Here is a 21,349-nt window from a genome sequence, read left to right as displayed (position 1 = left end):
CAAGGCATTTAAACAAGACGTGTTTTCACTGTCCAAAATTTAATGTTTTAGTCTTCGACCACACAGTTGTGCTCTGATGAAGATCTTGGGTAGAAAAGTCAATTGTACCTGTAATTGTCTTTAATTTAGTATTTGGCAATGAATCCTTATTTCACCTCTCTCCTTAAATCTCCACCCACCAGAAGGCAAGACCATATTAATTACAAAAAGGTTTCGATTTTATCGTCAATTTAAAACAATTTTCAAGAATTTGTGGACTAAATACAATACTATTGATAGTGAAGAGCTCTAACTCCCATCCTCCATTCAACTAACAAAAAAAACAACAACTGTCCCTTAATGGCATTCTCGTCCAATTGATTTCTTCCATGTCTAGAACCAATAAGTCATAAGTGAAATTAGACACTGTTGGGATTTCCCATGAATATAGACTTCAGCTGTGTTATTGTTAAGTAACAAAAGTAACCATTTTCTTAAATGATAACTTCATAATGTGATTAAAAATCATTACAGTTTCATGTGGGAGAAAGAGAGGGTATTAAATTGTTCACTTGTCTTATCTCACTACCACAGAACTCATCCATAATCTTCCTATGCAAAAAGCATTCAAAAGTTTAAATTATTTATGTAGTTTTTAAAACTTGTATTACTATACAATAAACAATATCTTTAATAAATAACTTTTCAATAATAAATTATCAGTTCAAACCCATTCAAAATCAAAATGAAAGTCATTTATTTTTAGCATTATTTAATTGATTCAACACAATTGTAAAAAAACAAGCCAAAAGACAGATGAAGATGAACATACAAAAGTTAAATGTATGAGATCATTCATTATACCCGTATCATTTTATGTGTATAAAAATACTGCAATATTATTTAATATTATAAAAGTTAATGATCATTTTAAAAACTAATACACACAAGGCTTCATACTGCTTAATTACAATTAAGTCACTATGCACTAATTTCTAAAACATTATATTTCATTTAAACATATTTGTAAAATAAACATCTCGACACAATAAGGTAAAGTACAGTATATGCTTTTATGCCTGAGAGATGTACATTAAAAAGTAAAGTACAGTATATGCTTTTATGCCTGAGAGCTGTACATTAAAAAGTTAAGTACAGTATATGCTTTTATGCCTGAGAGATGTACATTAAAAAGTAAAGTACAGTATATGCTTTTATGCCTGAGAGATGTACATTAAAAAGTAAAGTACAGTATATGCTTTTATGCCTGAGAGATGTACATTAAAAAGTTAAGTACAGTATATGCTTTGAAGCATGGAAGATGTTTGCATGTAAATTCAATTTAAAAAGTAAAGAACAATACATGCGCTACAAACAAAAGATGTATATAAAAAAGTAAAGTATATTTTGAAGTACAAAAGATCTGTATTAAAAAGTAAAGTATGTTCTGAAGCACAAAAGATCTAGATTCTATATTAGACAAACAAATACAGCAGATGAAAACCTCTGTGGCCTTTGCATATATGGGATTGTGTCACAAAGGCCATGTTCAACCATCCTTGCTGAGTCAAAGTAAATCAGGTGTCCCTTGGATGTTGGTAGTCACATGGATGTGTCAACTAAATGCAGATAGTCCCATGGATGTTAACTTTAAGCTAACTTCTCATATATTTTAATTTTGCTCTAACACATGCTCTGTCATACAAACACTCATTGTAATTTAATTTATCATTGTATTAAAAAAGTAATGAAAAATAATTCAATTAAATAGCTTTGAAAACAATTAAGCATACAACATTGATTGTATTAATACTGCATTTTCTAGAAAGAAATTTAGTTGTTTTTTTCCATTAAAATATCAACAATTTTTGCATATAATATTCTTAGAAACCATAAAGTAGATTGTTTTTCGGAGCACATAATTTTAGAATTATAATCTTGTGCAGGGATGAGCAAAGATTAGTGTTAATCTGAAGTCTGCTTGTATTTTTTTGCATTTGTGAGTTTGTTTAAAGTAAGCCCAGTTTGAATGACATATCTCCAGCTTGATCCATCTATGGCAAGGTGTTCCTGGTCAGTTACACCTGGGAAAGTAACAACAGATCAATAATTATATAATATTATTTATAATTTTAAACATTTTTTTAACAGCAAACAAATAACCAGGCCCTTAAATATGAAGTAATAAACTGAGGTTTTGATTGTTTTTTTTATAACAAATTAGACAAAGTGGATAACACAATTTCTATTAAGGAATTTAGTTTTAGTGCAATACATTTTGAAAATATTGGGCTTGGGATTTTAGTTTTCAATTCACTTTTATGATTGAATGTAAATACAATTTGTCATAAAAAAAAAATTCTAATGGGGAATGAGATCATTCGAAAATTTAAACACTTTCGGTCTGACATTTTTAATAAGTATTGATTTTAACTTTAAAAAGTGGATAACTCAATTTCTATTAAGGAATTCAGTTTTAGTGCAATACATTTTGAAAATACTGGGCTTGGGATTTTAGTTTTCAATTCACTTTGATGATTGAATGTAAATACAAAAAAATTCTAATGGGGAATGAGATCGTTAGAAAATTTAAACACTTTCGGTCTGACGTTTTTAATAAGTATTGATTTTAACTTTAAAAATCAATTTCCAAACCACAAAAATGTGACTGCTGTTTGTCCCAAAGTAGTTATCATATTATAGTTTTTTTAATTTGCTAAAAAACAACCTTTCATACTTTAAGGGGTCTCTAATAAATGGCAATGTAATATTTAATAGAAAATATAAATCCCGGCTACAAAAATTGATATGATAATAGGAGATAATTATTTAAGATCCTAAAGTCTTAAATAATGGAATGTTATAATAATCAACATCATATTGAGTACAATTTTCTTCCAATTTATTACATGTAGCTTACACTTACTCAGTCTTTAATCTTCCTCACTACTGCTGCTTCCAATGTCTATTCCCTTAGCTTGGAGTTTTTCTTTCCATGATATATTTTCAGCTTTTTTCATCTTGATAACTACTTTATCTTTCTCAACCTGAAATAATTTTTGTAAGTAGTATGTATTACTTGTTTGAATAAATATAGAGACATTAGATGTTGCAAAGAAAAACAATGAGCATGAACAAAGTAATCAAGATATTTTTTACACTTACACACTGGTAGAAACTTTGAATAACAAATATAATTAGATCTACATAATTTAACATTTTGCAATACACTATCCTTGAAAAAGGATTTTTACTTTTAAGTTTAAAATATGTTACTAAAGTCTTTAAAACCTTTATAAAATAATATCAATTTAACTACAGTAATGATATAAGAAATGAAGATATTAATTTAGAAGAAATTGAAACATCATACATGCCATGTAGAGTTTGCTTCGATAATATTCCCAGGCATTCTCTTGACTACCCTTATAAACTCAGTATCTTTCTTTTCTCTTTTGTCCTCTACTGTAATCCTTATGTCAAATCCCTGAAGACTAAAACGAAAAGTGTTATAGTTTTATCTTAAACATATTACAACAAAAGAAACCAACACCTTTAATATAAAATATGTGACAAAAAAGAACATCATAAAAATTCTGTTCTATTTTGCAAAAGGTGATAGCAAGTTTTCTCCTGTTATTGTTATTAATTCCTATTGGGAAATAACACTGCCTTTCCAGCCTTTACTTTCAAATACTGTTCTTGAACTTGAATACAGAACATGTCACAAAGTGTAGTTTCCAACATGAAATAATGATAAAATTGGGCAGTGAGAAGCACTGATTTTTCATCTTGTGCTTACACTACAAAAAGTAACTGAATTAGATCCAGCTTCAAACCCTGAAATACATTTGCAAAACCATTGACTGAACAAGAGAATAGAAATAATACATCTAGTAAACGTTTATCATCTAAGGTTTTTTCAGGCAGTAAGTTCTTTACATTACAAAATAGTCCTTTTTTTTTAATAAGGTATTTTAAAACAGTTTGTAAATGACAAAAAAATTACAATTGCAAATGTTAACACTGTCAAGCTTGTACAAGCTGTACTTATTACTTTCTTGTATACGAAGTATAGAGGAAGTATTGTAATTGTGCAAAAAATCGAAATCAAGATTTTCACAAATCTTAATGTTTTACACCTCCCTGAGTTGGAGAAACTTATTTTGGAATTTTGTCCATAGGTCTGTGTTTGCGTGTCTGTGAACACGATAACTTGAGAACAGTTGCAGCTAGTTTGATGAAATTTCATAAAATATTATATATATCAAACTTGTAGTTCTGTATCAACTTTTCACATACAAGCAAAAGATCTAATTCTCGGTTTTCTATGAAATTTTGAGTAATTTCCGGTGACCGGAAAAAGTAGTTTATGCTTTTTCAGATTTCTCAAAAAACTATTAAGAATTTATTTAAATCTTGATTCCTCTGTCTATCTTTATGAAGTACTAATGTTCCACATTATTATACACAGATTATTTGCTGTTAATTTGTTGTGCAATTATTTCTTCGAGATTCCATTCTATTTTAAAAATCTAAGCATTTGAAAATTGATTTTTTTAAAATGTCCATATCCCGACTGCGCTTGAGTTGACATCCCCATTAGTGTTATCTAAGAATATTTGAGAGAGTTTCGGGGAGATTACTCCCGCTTTATTTCTTACTGAACATCTGACAGATTTATAATATCATATAAGCTATGCAATTTTGTTACCAACATATTTTTTTTTTAAATAAAAAATTCTTATGTAAATATGCATCTTTATTAATAAAGACCAAACCTGTTGAGCCAATCAAAGTATACTACTCCATTTTTTGGTTCATGGATATTATTGCCAGGTTCAAGACCATCAGCCATTATTTCAACTTGTACAGTCCCATCATCAAGGTCCAATGATCGACCTGTAATATATAGCTTATTTTAGTTTCCTCTTATTTTGATGGCATTATTACACAGATTATAAATAAATGCAGTATATGTCCTATTAAACAATAAAGAGGAAAGTTTGCAGGTATTAGAAATGGTAGTCTTCATAGGGTTTAGATATTGCTTTAGGATAAGGCTACGTTTTTATATTTAGGATTCTTCTTTGTTCTTTTTTAATGTATCTACATTGGAAGATCATACTAGTCCAACATTGCAAATGAACTGCAGGGCCAAACCACAAAGGATGGTTCAACTAGTACCATCTTTTGTTTTGCAAAAGAGATCAATGATTGAATTTAAAAAATTTTAAAAAGTAGATTTTAAAGTCAACTCATTAAATTTTACACAGGTCAAAATGACAACTAAAATATAACACATTTAAAAAAAGGACTATTGAAGTTGCTTACATCTAGCATGCCTGCTTATCATTTCCACCTCTGCCATTGCCATGATGATGAATACTATTAAATCTGGAAAAAAAAACACTAGAAAATTACTCAAAGCACTATTTTGAACAGTTGATGGTACCAAGCCCTGAAGCCATAACCCTAACAAACCACTTTAGACGTGGTCATATACCTATAAATATATTGTTCTATCAATATCAACAAAATCACAGAACAATGTCTGGTTAAGAAGATTATCAGTGAAGATTAAATATGCATTTTGCTGTACAAATCTGTTTTCCCCCATATAGATCTAGATCTACCAATATTCAATACTTTGAAAATTCACCCTAAAAGTAGACGTTTAAAATAGATCTAGGTCTGTTTTCTGCCATAATTCATGAAAGTGGTTTGAATATTTCACACAAGCTAGATTCTAGATCTAGATTAGATCTAGCACACTACATTTTTAAAAACATCTTTTTTTACGTAACAGGGCTTATCTTCCTAATTTGAAATTTCTTTCCTACCCACTGAACGCAGGGTAAACTCATACGCGATACTGGCGATAGGCTCAACAGTAGGAAGCTAACTAATAACTTAAAATATAACACGTCACTCAGGTCAAAATAATGCATACTGACTGATAGAGAAATGAATTCTGAATAAGAATAATATATTCCTCATTTAACGATATTCAAAAAAGTCGACAGTGGCAAGAATGGAACCTTCGCCACGGCGCTGGGTCTGATGCCCAAGTGCCTGTCCATATTGTTTCTGCCTAACCTACTCTGTTCTCTGATGAGTGTTTTTATCCTGTTTAAAGTTGTTTTTCTTTATAATAATTTTAATGAGTTATGAAAATAATATAAAATATATTTTTTTTATTAGGCCTGATGATTGTGCATGGAACTGGAGAGCCACATCTGCCATCTTGACAACAGGTTGCCGAGCCCTGTTAGATTTTAGATCAAGAATCTAGCTAGATCTAGTACTGTACTAGATCTACTACTAGATTCTTGATTCTAAATCAAATAATAATCTATATAATATATATATGATTTTCTTCTGGGAGCCGTTAGAAAACAAGCTGCAAGCGCCTCCTTGCAGTCCCCTCTCTTTCTCTCTATCACTATCACTACCACCCCCACCCCACCCCCACATTGTCTGGTGAGTTGTGGTCACGCTAAATGTTTACAAAGATAAATGTTTACAAATCGTAGAGCCTTAGAGTCAGGTTTCTATTAGGGGCAGATAATTTAGTTCAATATTAAACTTACAGGAAGTAACTAAGAAATAACTAAGAGGAAGCTGCTTTCACGGGGGGGGGGGGGGGGGGTGTAGGGAAAAGGGGGGGGGTTAGTGTTTTAAAGCAAATATTTTCAGTGGCAGCATTGGTACTGTCGAATTCAGAAATTATGAATTACTGAAAAGTAGAAAATACAACAACTAAATACTAAATAGCGGCGTATGATACGCTGCGGGTCGGCTCGTTTATAATAATAATCAAATTCTAAACTAAGTAGATTAGTAAGTAAGTAGAATCTTACTTCTTACTCTGAGTGTCTCTAGGCCTACCGGCAATCTTTCAAAAATGTTTAGGCCTAAGACTTTAGAGTAGTTTCCCTTGAAAAATTCGCGTTTTAATGATTTTGTTGTTATTTATTTACTGTACTGAGTTGTCTTGTGTAGTATATAGATCTAGATCTATTTATTATAGATCTATTAGGAATAACGTCATGATCTACATTTAAACAATTCAGAAAACTAAAGCATATCATTGCTTATCTATTTCCTTCAAAGAACGTTACACTTGAGCTGACCACCTCCCCATTTTTTTTATTTCATAGGGGGGATAACCATTGAAGCTAGGATGTTTGCTGAAAATATTAGGGGTGGCTTCCCTTTTCGTAAAAGTACTCTAAGGCCCTATAGTATTTTTTTTTACAAAAAATTTCCAGAAAATCCAGATCAATACTAGAATGAAATAAAAAATGAAATAAAGAAAAACTTAGAAGGAAACAAAAAAACATTTAATAACAGTGCTGCTTCAAAACGGCCCAAACATAAGACTCTTATGTTCATTAAGAGCCCCATGAAACTGACCTCATAAAAACGGCAGGCGACAAATTAACCCTGTCATATAAGCTTCCATCATATAGGCTCCTGACAAATATGACATGAGCCTAAATGTCTGGGCTCTTTTGAACAGGTCATTTTGTCGGTGTACAAAAAAAAAAAAATTCCAGTGATGTGACATCACACTTTCTTACCCTTACTTTAGATATACAGTACAGGATGTATTAAAATGCTTGCTTTCATTCTCACTACCTGATACTCATTTATGATCATTTATGATCTTCCTGTGGTAGCCAATCTTTAAAAGTAGAAGATATTTTTGTTTATCTAATTGGAGTATTTAATAACACATAGTCAATGAATCTTTATAACCAACTTTTCAGTAAGAAAAATATGTTCAAAGTTTATTAAAATTTACAATGACGGAAACACATTTTAAGCATTATTTAATTGCTTCAACACAATTGTATAAAACAAGTCAAAAAAGACAAATTAAGTGGAACATACAAAAGTGAAAACTATGAGAAAATAATTTACAGCCAAATTGTTTTGTGCATGAAAGTGAAAGTACAAAAATGCTGTAGAATTAAAAAATATTATAAATATTTTATAAAAGTATTTTAAAAACTAAAATACACGAGGATGATGGCTTTACATGGCTTAATTGCATTGAAGTTGTTATGCACTTATTTCAGAAAAATGAAATTATATTTACACTAAATATATACATAAAATAAACATTAGACGTATAGTAAAAAGTGATGAACAATAGCTTTTCCATGACATGACAGATGTATATTGAAAAACTTAGAGCAGCATCTGTTTAGAAGTATAGAAATGAAAGATTTATATTAAAAAGTAAAGTAGGGGTCAGCGAGGTCAGGTCGGTAATGCTCATGGTTGCTTAACTGAACAGTCCTGAGTTAAAAATTCCCAGGCAGATAAGGCCTGATACCTGGGAACAGCAACCCATCTTGGAGAGAAAACTCCAGAATCAATAACTGCTACCCTGTAGTTTTTTCTAAGATGGACAAAGGCTAAGGAAACAAATTCAAAATAAAGGCAGGCTGAAATTGTATGGCGCATAAAAAGATGACATGTAATAAGTGATGGTGTTGGAGGAAATTATATCCAGCATTAAAATGAAGAATGAAGAAGAAAAAGTAAAATACAGTATCTTTTTGAGGCATGAAGGATCTGTCAAAAAGTAAATGTAAAAAAAATGTACTTAATAAATTTGACAACAATTTTTGACACATATAACATTTATACTACATTTTATAAAAAGATACACATAAAATGGAATGAGCTATCTTAAACTTAAACATCTACTTTTGAAAAACACAAAAAAACAATCTTAAATCTATGTTTTGCAGAGTGTATATTTTTGTAGTCTGGATTTGTATTTTCTATTACAGATTATATATCCGTTTTATTAGAGAAACCTTGAAGTATGTTAGTAAAAAGTAAAGTAGAGTTAAAAGTAAAGTACAGTTAAAAAGTAGAGTACAGTATTTTTTTTTAGGCAAGGAGGATCTGTTAAAAAGTGTAACAAGCTATTTGGTGAATTGTATTTCGAGTGAAACGTGTTTGAGAGTTGAATACCTGGCCAACGGAAGTGAATGCGTGAGCAATCAATCACTGTATTATGTATTTTGTATGCTTCGTGGAAATCGCTCACTGACTGAAGGGAGTGAATGTAGGGCTATATAATCGGGTATATGAGATGTTCGTGGGACCACATACATGAATGCAAGGGGAAGCTATGTGTGTTGACGGTTAGGACTTGAAATGTTTTGATTACTGAATGAAGTGTATTCTTTGCTGTTGTAAATAAAGTTATAAAATGAACAGCAGTCTATGGTCTATTCTTGAAAGAAGGAACTCTCAACAACAACATATTGTCGCATCGACATCTACGTATTGTTACAAAAAGTAAATGTAAAAAATAATAATTTAGTAGCTTTGAAAAAAATAGCACATAAAACATTCATACTACATTCTATAGAAAAATTAAAAAAAAAAAATTAAAACGTCAACTTTGATTGGTATAAAATATTCTTAAAAACCATAAGTAGTTTGTGATTTTGCAGCACTTCATGTAGACCTCATGTCTGTTCTCAAGTTATCATCCTGTGCAGGGATGAGCAAAGAATTGTGGTAGTCTGAAGTCTGATCAGACCTTTTGCATGTAAGGTAAGCCCAGTTTGAATGCCACATCTCCAGCCTGATCCATCTTTTGCAAGGTGTTCCCAGTCAGTTATGCCTATGAAAGTGAAAATATGTCAAGGGTAACTCTCTTAAAAAATGTAACAGGGAGAATTAATGCAATAATGAAGACCATAACATTTTAAAATCATTCAACTTTTTTAAATAAAGGAAAGAAAGATACAACAAGAAAATCCAACCATTTAAAGACCATGGTACAATGGTAGAAAGTACCACATTTAAAAAAAAATTTGAAGTTTTCTGTCTAGGCTTGTATAAAGACACACTTACTGAGACTGACATCCTTAGAAACTTGAGTCATCTATCAAAATGTGCTTAGAGGCTTTTAATGTGTATTGACTTTAACTTATAAAAGTGTGACTATGCTGTTAGTTCCAAAGAAGTCTTCATATATAGTTGAGTTTTATAATTTGCTTAAAACAAACTTTCATTAAAAAAAACAGAGATCGACAAAACACACTATAAGGATCACTAAAATATCTCTAGGCACGGTTGTAGAAAATAGCAGCTTTCTTTGTTAACAAAACACCACCAAGATTTTCTAAATTGATGTTAGCAAGTTTTAGATGTTTGATAGTTCAGCAAAAAAAACAACAAGTAATTAAAAAAAGTCTAGTGACAATTTTAGCGCAATTTCCTTGTGTTATCTAAAAATAGCTCTGTCGTAGCGTAAATCAAGAGCAGGGTTAGTAAAACCATTGGTTAGTTGTTAAAACGTTTTTTATTAATTTTTTTTCAGTATTTTACATGTTTTATTTACAATAGAGTAACATGACTAAAAACCATTGCGCGCCCAGCTACCGAACGTGACGTCGCAGCCATTGAACGTGATGGCGCAGCTATTGAACGTGATGACGCGTGGTGTGGTTGCATAAAATGCCTACTAATTCGGTCCAAATTTTAATTAATTCAAAAAATTATTTGTGACCGAACGAAAGGATATTTTTGAAAACTTTCTTCGGCAATATTGTTCTAAATTATGGCAGGAATCGATTGGTACATGTTTCAAGTCGCTAAGTGGTCTGGTTGCCGAGATATGGGCCAAAAACTGCATTTTTTCGAGGTTTTTTGGCTTTTCCGGGAAATCCATGAAAGAAACCCGGAATTTTTATGGCCTATGTTCATCCTCGTAACTTGCTTAACATAATTGCTTTAGGAACTAGTCCTCGATATTGCTTCGTTGAGGAGGAGATATGACTTAAAGCTGCGGACACACATCCATACATTCCCAGAAATGACGAGTTAATAAACGCAATTCTCCAGAATGGAAATTGCGCTAAAAAGCATGTAGCATGTTGGCAAGGTAATGTCAATCTGAACAACTTGCAGATTCGTCATTGCTACTACAAACACTTTTGGACCTTTATTATATGTATGGAATTGTTGTGAGCTGCCTTAATGGTATGTGGGAGATTGTTGTCAACTGGACTACAAGAGGAACACAAATACAATGTATTGTACCAGGACAAGGGGATCCAGTGCGCCGGGAAGTGTGTCATCACATCGGTTTTGTGTGTGGATTGTATTTTGTGAACCAAGATAAGTACCACCATTTTGTTTTAAATTTCATAAGCACATTTGTGGTAGGTTTCTAATATTATTGTAATATTTGATTTAGGAATAGCTTGCAGTGTATAGATTTTTCGTGCATTAGTGAACCGGGATTGTAGTTAACCTGGCTGTAACTACTTGTTCAAAAGGAAAAAAAAAAAGAGTGCCGGGCGAACAAAGCTTGCGTGAATTGGGACAATCTCTAGACTATAAGGGTGGGGAGTTAGAAACATGTGTGAGTGAACAATCAAGGTTGCTAGAAAAATTATCCTCTATTTCCACTGAATTGGAAGCATAACATAGCATAACAATAAGCAAGCTTATTTTGGTGTAGCCCTACAATATCGCAATAATTGTAGAACCAGCTATGTATAAATACATATTTATAACATATAGGTACACAGACTGAGGCATTCTAAATATATGTTCTTACTTTTAAATGCACGATTGGTTCTAGAGACTTAATTATTTCGACAAAAAATATTTTCTTTGTGGGACAGTTGCACTGTTCCAGCCAGCATTGGATCACATATAAATAATTGACACAAAGACTGTTTACCTGTTAGGAGCTATGGTTATTCTGTATTTCAATACAGCCAGATCATTTTTGACAAATTGTGAACCCCTGCACTCTTCTGATTAAATGTGGGTTTCAAACATAGGTTTCAAATGTGCATGTTATAGGCATACAGGTTACTTATATTCAAAGAAGCGTTGTTACCCTAAATTTTAATATACTTATCAAGTCGCTCTTTCATCAGAAAAGTTTTTATGATTTTTTTCAAAAGATTGAGTTTGTGTCATACACTTTTTGAGATGAAAGAAAATGGAGAAAGATTTGCTGACTTGTCTGCCACAAGTAATTTAGTAATTGGAGGGAGTCTCTTTCATCAAAAAAGGATACATAAAGCTACTTGGGTAGCACCCGACTTGTCTACAGAAAACCAGATAGACCATATATGTATCATAAAAAAGTTCAGGAGATCACTTCAAGATATAAGTGTCAAGAGAGGAGCTGATGTTGCTTCAGACCATCACCTACTTGTTGCTAAAGTAAAACTCAAGCTGAAGAAAAACATGTTGGAAAACAAAAGGAAATACAGGTATAACACTGGCCTGCTTAAGGACCCCTCTAAGCTAACTGAATTTTAGCTACATATTTCCAACAAGTTTCAGGTCCTACAAGAGCTAATAGAAGAAGAGACAATTGAGGAAAAATGGGAAAAAACCAAACGCATATTTATGTCAACATGGGAAGAAGTGTTAGGCCCTATAAGGAATAAGGAATGGATTTCAGCAGATACTCTGAAAATTATTGAGGAGAGCAAAAGGAAGAAGGCAACACTAAACAACAGTCGTACACGGGCTGCTAAATTAAAAGCCCTGGAAGAATATACTGAAACAAACAAAAAGTGTCAAGAAATGCATAAGGAAATACAAAAGGAGTTATTTAGAGCTGCTGCCAGTGAAGACCAAAGATAGAAAGACAATACCTGATGCGGAAGGACAGAGGAAGAGATGGGCAGAAAATTTTGTAGAACTACTGAATAGACCAACACCAGAGTGCAAGCAAGATATACCAACAGCTGAAAGTGATCTCCCTTTAGAATGTAACCCACCTTCAAAAGAAGAGATACATAAAGATTTATAAAGCAGCTGAAAAACTGGCTTCAGGAATAGATGGTATACCGACAGAAGCACTGATAGCACAGATATAGAAACTAGCACCACACTACTACACACACTCTTCAAGAAAATGTGGGAAGATGAACAAATACCAGAGGAATGGAAGGATGGACTACTCATAAAACTTCCAAAGAAAGGCAATCTTAGTGCATAATCTAACTATAGTTTAACATTTTTGTCCATCCCAGGCAAAGTCTTCAACAGAATATTATTAAACAGAATAATGGAAGCGATAGACCCACAGCTTTGAGATCAACAGGCAGGCTTTAGAAAGGAAAGGTCATGAGTAGACCAAATTGCTACCCTGCGCATCATCATTGAATAGACCCAAGAGTGGAACACATCTCTCTATATTAATTTCATAGACTATGAGAAGGCCTTTGATAGCCTGGATAGACAGTCAATGTGAAAATTGTTGAGACACTACGGGGTGCCACAGAAAATAGTCAACATTATTATGTCTTCATATGAAGGTCTGAAATGTAGAGTAGTGCATGGCCAATAGACTTTGGAGGCCTTCCCTGTACGGACTGAAGTAAGGCAGGGTTGCCAACTTTCACCATTCCTGTTCCTACTGGCCATAGACTGGATTATGAAGATGTCAAAAGAGAAAAGGCGAAACGGTATACAGTGGACACTGTGGAGCCAGCTGGATGACCTGGACTTTGCTAACAACCTGGCCCTTCTTTCTCACACAACAGCAAATGCAAGATAAAACCAACAGTGTTGCTAATTTTTCTACATGCCTGGGCCTGAACATCCACAGAGGGAAAAGTAAAGTTCTCAAAGTCAATGCATCAAGAAGCACCCCTAAAACATTGGCAGAAGAAGCCCTAGAAGAAGTGGATAGATTCACCTGGAAGTATTGTTGATAAGCAGGGTGGGACAGAAACAGACATAAAAATAAGGACAGGCAAGACAAGAGCAGTTTTCAACCAACTAAAAATGTTTGGGGTTCTGGAGATTTAACCCTTGGAATAAAACTCCGGCTCTTCAACACACTAGTAAAACCTGTTTTACTCTATGGAGCTGAGACATGGAGAATAACTGCTATAAATAAGAAGAAAATACAATAATTTATAAACTCATGCCTCAGAAAGATCATGCGAGTTTGCTGGCCTAAAACCATCAGAAATGAAGTATTATGGCAACAGACAAATCAACTGCCAGCTGAAGAAGAGATCCTCCTTAGAAAATGGAAATCGATTGGCCACACACTCAGGAAGCCTGTATCAAGCATAACAAGACAGGCCCTCACCTGGAATCCACAGGGCAGGAGGAGGAGAGGCGAAAGACCTGGAGATGTGACCTGGAGGGAGACACCAAGAAGATTGGATACTCCTGGGGACAGTTGGAGAGACTAGCCCAGGACAGAGACGCCTGGAAAGCTCTTGCCAGTGGCCTATGTCCCAGGAGGGGGCGAAAGGCTAACCTAACCTAACCATACACTTTTACAGGTATAACACTTCAAACATGTAGAAAAAAAAAAAAATAACCAAAATTTTAAAACGTTATATTTTTTTTACATCTTTATATCTTGAGGTATATGAACAAATTTGGTATCAACTATCTTAGAATATTGAATTCTTAACATGGCATCTTTCAAAAAAGCTCTGAGACTGTTTTAAAAAATCATTTTGACATACCTACTTACACTTACATAGTATTTAATCTTCCTCACTACTGCTGCTACCCATGTCTATTCCTTTAGCTTGGAGTTTTTCTAACCATGATATATTCTCGGCTTTTTTCATCTTGATTACTACTTTATCTTTCTCAACCTGGAATAATTTTTGTAATTTATACAAATATATAGAAATTAGATGTTGAAAAGAAAAACAATGAGCATTAACAAATTAATCAAGATATTTTTACACTTACACACAGGTAGACACTTTGGATAACAAATGTAACTGGTTTTACATAATTTAACATTATTCAATACCCAACCCTGTGCCCGCGGGCGCCATGGCGCCCTCCGAAAGATTCGTGTGTGCCTGCCTCTCACTATTCGACAGAGACAGAATTTTTTTTCATAAACATTATTGAAAGGTTGAAGGGAATGGAAATCAAAAGTTTGAGGGGGGGGGGGGTGCAAATCGAAAGTTTAAGGAGGGGGGTGCACATCAAAAGTTTGACGGGGGGGGGGGGGTGGTGCAAATCGAACGTTTTGTCCCCGGGTGATGGTAAGGGTTGCTACGCCTCTGGAAGGAGTTTGTCGATTTAAAATAGGTGGTGCCCGCCACCCTACCGATATTTTAGAATGTGCTCTAAAGTAAAAAAAGGTTGGGAACCCCTGCAATACACTATACTTTTTAGTTTAAAACAAAATGTAACATAATTTTTTAAAACCTATTTAAAATAAAGTAAGATTTAACATTGATTTTACAAATACAGTAATGATGTAAAAAATGAAGAAATATTCAGAGTGTAAAGAGAAATTAATTAGGAATTGAAAGCATCATACATGCCATGCGGAGCTTGTTTTGATAATTTTCCCAGGCATTTTCTTGACTATCATTATAAACTCAGTGTTTTTTTTTGCTTTTTTGTCTTCTACTGTAATCCTTATGTCAAATCCCCGACAACTAAAACAAAATATGTTATGGTTTTATCTTAATCGTAAACATAATACAACAAAAGAGATCAACACAATCCATTATTATAAAATATGTGATACACAACAACATAGTGAAAATTCTGTTCTATTGCAAAAGGTAAAAGTAAGTTTTCTCCTGTTATTGTTATTAACTAACTCCTACTGGAAAATAACACTGTCTTTCCAGCCTTTACTCTCAAATGCTGTTTTTGAACTCAAATACAGAACCTGACATATTGTGCAGTTTAACAGCTTAACAACATTAAACAATGATAACAATGTGACTCCCTGTCAATCCCCCCCCCCCCCCCCGAACTAAAAATAGTGGCCTGCTATTTTCTGCTCCTGTGAGAAGCACTGATTTTTTCATTTTGTGGGTAAACTATTAAAGAAACTAAATTAGATTCAGTGTATACATTCAAACTTCACACCGAAATACATTAACAAAACCATTAGCTGAACCAGAGAAGAAGAATAATAGATCTAGTAAATGTTTATCATTATCTTAGGTTCTTCAGGCAATAATTTTTTTTCATTACAAAATAGTCCTTGCTCATTAATAAGGTATTTTAAAACAGTTTGTAAAATTCAAATAAATTACTGTAGCAAATGTTAACACTTTGTCAAACTTGTACAAGCTGCACTTATTTTTTAGTGTGACTAGAACTTCTACTTTGTTCTTAATTTTTAATGTTGGAAGTGATTCCCCCCAACACAATTAAGTATTACGTGATAACTTGTTATGCGCCATAAAGGCTGTTGCTCCGATTTCAGCCTGTTTTTCTTTCTGGATTTGCTTCTTTAGCTTTTGTCCAACCAAGAACAAACTACATTGCAGCAGTTGTTTGATTTTGGAGTTGTCTCTCCTAGAAGAGTTGCTGTCCCTAGCTATTGAGCCTTATCTGCCCATGGGTTTGAACCGTGAACTTTACCAACTCAACCATGCGGCCACTGTGACTAGAACATCTGACAGAATGATATAAGTTACACACATTGTTTTTTACCACCAATATTGCGTTTGAAAGAAAGGGATCTTATGTAAATATTCAGATTATTAATAAAGATCAAACCTGTTGAGCCAATCAAAAAACACTGTCCCATTTTTTGGATGGTGGTCATCTTTGCCAGGTTTTAGACCTGGAGCCATAATTTCAACTTGTACAGTCCCATCATTAAGATCCACTGATCGACCTGTAACACTTGATGTTAGTTTGCTTTTATTTTGATGTCATCATTACATAGATTATAAGTTAAGACAGCATTTGTCCTATTTAGCATTGAAGAGGAGCTGTGCATGTATTTGAAATGGTGACCTTCTTTAGGTTTAGGATAAGGCTAAAGTTTGATATTTAGGATTCTTATTCTGAGTGTCTACTTTTGAGGTTCATACATCTATTTTAACATTGTAAACAAACTGCACAATTATCTTCAACCTAGCAAGCACCGCAAACAATTTTTCTCTGAGTGGAATGTTTTGAGTTTAGAGTCCAGAAAGCATCTGTTGTAAAACAAGTAAGGTATTTTCAGAGGTAGCACCCTAATGGCATGTCTTGCTGAGATGGAATTTTTCAAAATTCGATGTTTAACTTAACTTTTATACAGGTCAAAAGCATACATAAACGACAATAAATATATAACATATTAAAAATGTACTATTAAAGTTGCTTACATCTAGCATGCCTTTGTATTAATTCTGTCTGTGCCATGAGTGAGAAGGCAGTGGATTTTAATGAAATGGATGCATTAAAATATTTTTATCTGAAAAAAAAAATTACTAGTAAATTCCTGGAGCAATTTTGAACTGTTAAACAAAAAAAGTAGGTGGAATAAAAAATTAATGTATAATACACACAGACCAACATTTTTAAAAAAAAATTAAATAGCCTATATAAAAAAAATTAATTTCATTAATTATTTTTAAAAATAATAATTTCATTTTTAAATTCTAAAACTTAAGTATTCTGAAAGGTAATTACTTCAGTACAGAAACACAACGTATGTCAACAATCATCTACCCTCTGAATTACATCACCTATACTTCAAGAAGACAGTAATTTCTACTTCTGAAAATAAAATATTGTTAAACATTATTCTACCACATCTCACACATGATAAAAAATCATAACAGGGGCAATGAAACATTGAATATATATCTAGACTAGTTATTATCTTACATCCCTAATTAAATTCAACATCTCGACTTGTGTTTGTGCTAGTCTATTTGCCAAGCAGGTCTGTAGATCTAGATCAAGTTATAAAACTATTTAGTTATGATCTGTAAATGCATTTTACGTCCTCTTTTGGAGGTTATTACTTTAAATAATTCTAGAAATATAGGCCTAATAATACATGTGATTAATAGAAAATCAATAAACCAAAATCAATGGCTAAATATATCAATGTGGGCCAGAAATTAACTTTAAACAGCAGTGTTTGCGAGCAAGATTTGCTTTATGAATATCGGTCATCTAAGTAGAAGTGGTTTCCCTTGAATCTCTTACTATAATTTTACAAAAAAAAAACTTGGTGGCTGCTAAAAGTAAATGAGCTTGGCTGCATCTGATGAAATATCGCTAGTTATTATTTTTTACTGAAAATGTTTCATACAATTGTTTAAAAAACATGTACATTAATGAAACTTTGAAATATTTTTGTAACTTTCAAAACATAAATCCTCCTAAAAATGTGAAATAATTAAAATTAATAGAATTAAAAGTCACCTTATTTTTACACAATATACTTCTATTAAAGCCTTAACTATCAGGCAACTTTTTTGCACATTACTAGCCTCGGACGATTTTACGCACCTAAAACGATAGATTACACCCTGGTACTATGATACGCCACGCAAACCTGTACTAACCCTAATTGAATTAATTAGTAATAATTTCTAACCATAAAATTAATTGAGATTACAATACTACTAACAACCCCATGGTAAAACTCCATTTTAGCGTATTTTATTCGCTGCTTCACGTTCACCTCCAGTTGAGCGTATTTTATTATAAACACAACTGAAACACACAAAAACGTTAGGGAAACACTAGGATTAAGATTAGAGGTAGATCTACTTATTTTTTTTTAAATGTGAGTTTTAATTAGAAAAGGTAAAAAAAAGAAAGAACATAAAAAAGCATTAGGACAGTTACAATTAAATAGCGTGTGATCGTCAGCGGGAGAAAAATCCCTACACTCCTACAAGGTCGAGGGTTCACTGACAGTATAATTATCAGCATACATCATAGTTTGGGCAACACTAACAGCTATTTGAAATGGTGTTGGCCTCAGTTTTGGGGTCATGGTGAGTTCATACAAGTTTATTTATTTATTTATAGTATGATGCGTAGGCTATATATTAGGCCTATATATTTTATTAAATATATAATATAAGTATATAACTACCTCTTTGCATTGTGAGTTTTGTACTTCACCCATGCCCATTGCCATTGAATATCTTAAATTTTAACTGACATTCGAACATTGAACATTTTATTCAATTTTATTGTTAACAATAACATAGCACATTCAACATTCCAAATTTGGATTTTTCTCAAGTTTTGACAAAAGTAAATTTACAGTAAATTATCAAAAATAAACTTCATAAAGAATTAATTAATAAGCCCAATGTTTTCCCAACGTTTTTGTATGTTTCGGTTGTGTTGATAATAATTTAATTTAATAAATATTATAAAATTAATATTAATTTAATTATTAATTAATAATAAAATAGAGTCTAGTTAAAAATACTAAAATATAATATACCTACTCAACTGGAGGTGAACACCGTGAACGTGAAGCGAGGAATAATATAGATCTAGATTCTAGATCTACACTAAAATGGAGTTTTCTAGTCAGATTACCGTTACTAGATCTAGTTACTAGATCTAGATTTTCTATACCTTTCAGTTTTTATAAACATTCACTTCACCTTGTTAGGGTCCGACCCTATAAATAATTAAACAGCGTCCATATTGAGAAAACATTTAGATCTAGAGATCTAGAGTAATTTCCCTTTAATTTCTTTTTGCATGGAAATGTATAAACTTTTCCAAGCTTTTATTTAACTAGATCAGGGGTTCCCAACCTTTTTTTTACTCTAGAGCACATTCTAAAATATCGGTAGGGTGGCGGGCACCACCTATTTTAAATCGACTAGATCTAACTCCTTCCAGAGGCGTAGCGACCCTTCCCGTCACCCGGCACAAAACTTTCGATTTGCACCCCCCCCCTCAAACTTTCGATGTGCACCCCCCTCAAATTTTCGATTTGCACCCCCCCCCCTCAAATTTTCGGTTTTCATCCCCTTCAACCTTTCAATAATGTTTATGAAAAAAATTCTGTCTCTGTCGAATAGTGAGAGGCGGGCACATACGAATCGTTCGGCGGGCGCCATGGCGCCCGCGGGCACGGGGTTGGGAACCCCTGAACTAGATTCTAGATTCCTCTGAATAGATTCGGTTCATATTTTGGTACGTGGGTCAAGGCATGAAGACAATGCAACATGACATTAAATTTGAATTAATTGGATGCCTAATTAATTTTTTATGAATTAATTAAATTTTGTCCAAATTAGTAGGCTGTCATCAAACTATTCCACAGTATTAGACACGACGCATCATCACGTTCCTTAGGTGCGCAAGGGGATTTAGTCATAGATCTACAACTATTGTAAATTTTAAAAATTTAAAGTACTGGAATTTTTTTTACATAAAAAATGTTTTAATAACAAGGTTTTATGTAATAATGCACTAAAAAGAAGAAAATAAATTATACACAACTATTTAAATAATTCTAAAGAAATTATAACATCTATCACTAGGCCTAACTAAATAATATTTGGGAGTTAAGTTAAACTTTTTAAAGATGTCCGTAAGTCTACGACGTGTAAACTTACCTTGTGAATGTGCTAAATAAGACTATCTAAAATAATTCTTTATTGAAAGTATGATATCGCGCAGGGATGCCTCTCTATTTTAGAGGATGGTGGGCCGCACCGGGTGACACCATTTAGGGGGGCGACACCAAGGCAAAATATATCAAAATGTACAGAAGACAAATGCCTTTTGCCAGTTCCATTAATGATCAATTAAAGTTAAATAGTCGTTTAAGTACAAATTACAACTATTACAATATATATATATATATATATATATATATATATATATATATATATATATATATATATATATATATATGTATATATATATATAATTCTCTTCTGGGAGACGCTAGAAAACAAGCTGTAAGCGCGCTCCCTACCACCCCACCCCTACATGGTCTGGTGAGCTGTGGTTCACGCTAAATGTTTACAATCGTAGGGCCGGGTTTTGTGACGGCTATTAGGGGCAGATAATTTAGTTGGAAACGATTTTAAACTTAGGGGAGGTAACTAAGAGGAGGCTGCTTTCACGGGGTACTGTCGAATTCACAAATTATGAATTACTGAAAAGTAGAAAATAAAACAACTAAATAGCGGCGTATGATATGCCGCGGGTCGGCTCGTATACTTTATTTCTGGGGGGGGGGGGGGGGGGGGGGGGTGACACCACGAAGTGCCGCACCAGGTGACACCCGACCTATACGCCACTGAGTCGGAGATTGCAGGCAGTCATACATTTTTTATAAACTTGAAGATGCTGTGGACCGAACTTTTTACTGTCATTTGTGGCTGTCTAGCTATCAACGATTATATGGGTTCGGGTAAATTCGGCTAATCAACGTGACGTCAATATATTACTTTTACTCAACATTACGCTGCATGGGTTTCCATAACAAACCGCCTCTCCCCTTTTTTTTTGTGTGGTCGCGCTTGACCGTTAGCCATACACACCTGACCAAGCGAGCTCATTTACACACTCTGTTATTTAAATATCTAATTGTAACGTGGTTATTTTGAGTTTTTTACTTGAAAAA

General features: G+C 33.1%; 2 protein-coding genes across 6 annotated transcripts; both read right to left on the bottom strand.

The window, feature by feature from the left end:
* Window positions 1-759: 759 nt before the first annotated feature.
* Window positions 760-6,883, bottom strand: LOC131932007 (uncharacterized). Its single transcript, XM_059288884.1, has 6 exons — window positions 6,843-6,883; window positions 5,314-5,376; window positions 4,761-4,881; window positions 3,353-3,473; window positions 2,906-3,026; window positions 760-2,063 (listed from the first exon to the last, which is right to left on the bottom strand). Exons 2-5 carry the CDS (start codon window positions 5,354-5,356, stop codon window positions 2,913-2,915), a joined length of 399 nt encoding a protein of 132 aa, XP_059144867.1. The 5' UTR covers window positions 5,357-5,376; window positions 6,843-6,883; the 3' UTR covers window positions 760-2,063; window positions 2,906-2,912.
* A 458-nt stretch (window positions 6,884-7,341) lies between these two features.
* Window positions 7,342-19,430, bottom strand: LOC131932006 (uncharacterized). Of its 5 annotated transcripts, none has more exons than XR_009384427.1 (7): window positions 19,336-19,430; window positions 17,413-17,499; window positions 17,106-17,194; window positions 16,507-16,627; window positions 15,305-15,425; window positions 14,484-14,618; window positions 7,342-9,637 (listed from the first exon to the last, which is right to left on the bottom strand). XR_009384427.1 is itself a non-coding variant. In XM_059288882.1 (6 exons), the coding sequence occupies exons 2-5, from the start codon at window positions 17,140-17,142 to the stop codon at window positions 14,505-14,507; spliced, it is 393 nt and encodes a 130-aa protein (XP_059144865.1). In that variant the 5' UTR covers window positions 17,143-17,194; window positions 19,336-19,424; the 3' UTR covers window positions 7,342-9,637; window positions 14,484-14,504. The 5 variants fall into 5 exon arrangements, 1 of the variants encoding a protein (XP_059144865.1); XR_009384429.1 differs by having other exon boundaries at window positions 14,498-14,618; XR_009384428.1 differs by having other exon boundaries at window positions 19,365-19,424.
* Between the last annotated feature and the right edge of the window lie 1,919 nt (window positions 19,431-21,349).

This window comes from Physella acuta, unplaced genomic scaffold, assembly GCF_028476545.2.
Source record: "Physella acuta isolate Inbredline_101_S28 unplaced genomic scaffold, ASM2847654v3 ptg002071l, whole genome shotgun sequence".
Lineage (NCBI taxonomy): Eukaryota > Metazoa > Mollusca > Gastropoda > Physidae > Physella > Physella acuta.
Note: the sequence above shows the minus strand (reverse complement) of the source record. Positions and strands in the feature narration are given on the sequence as shown.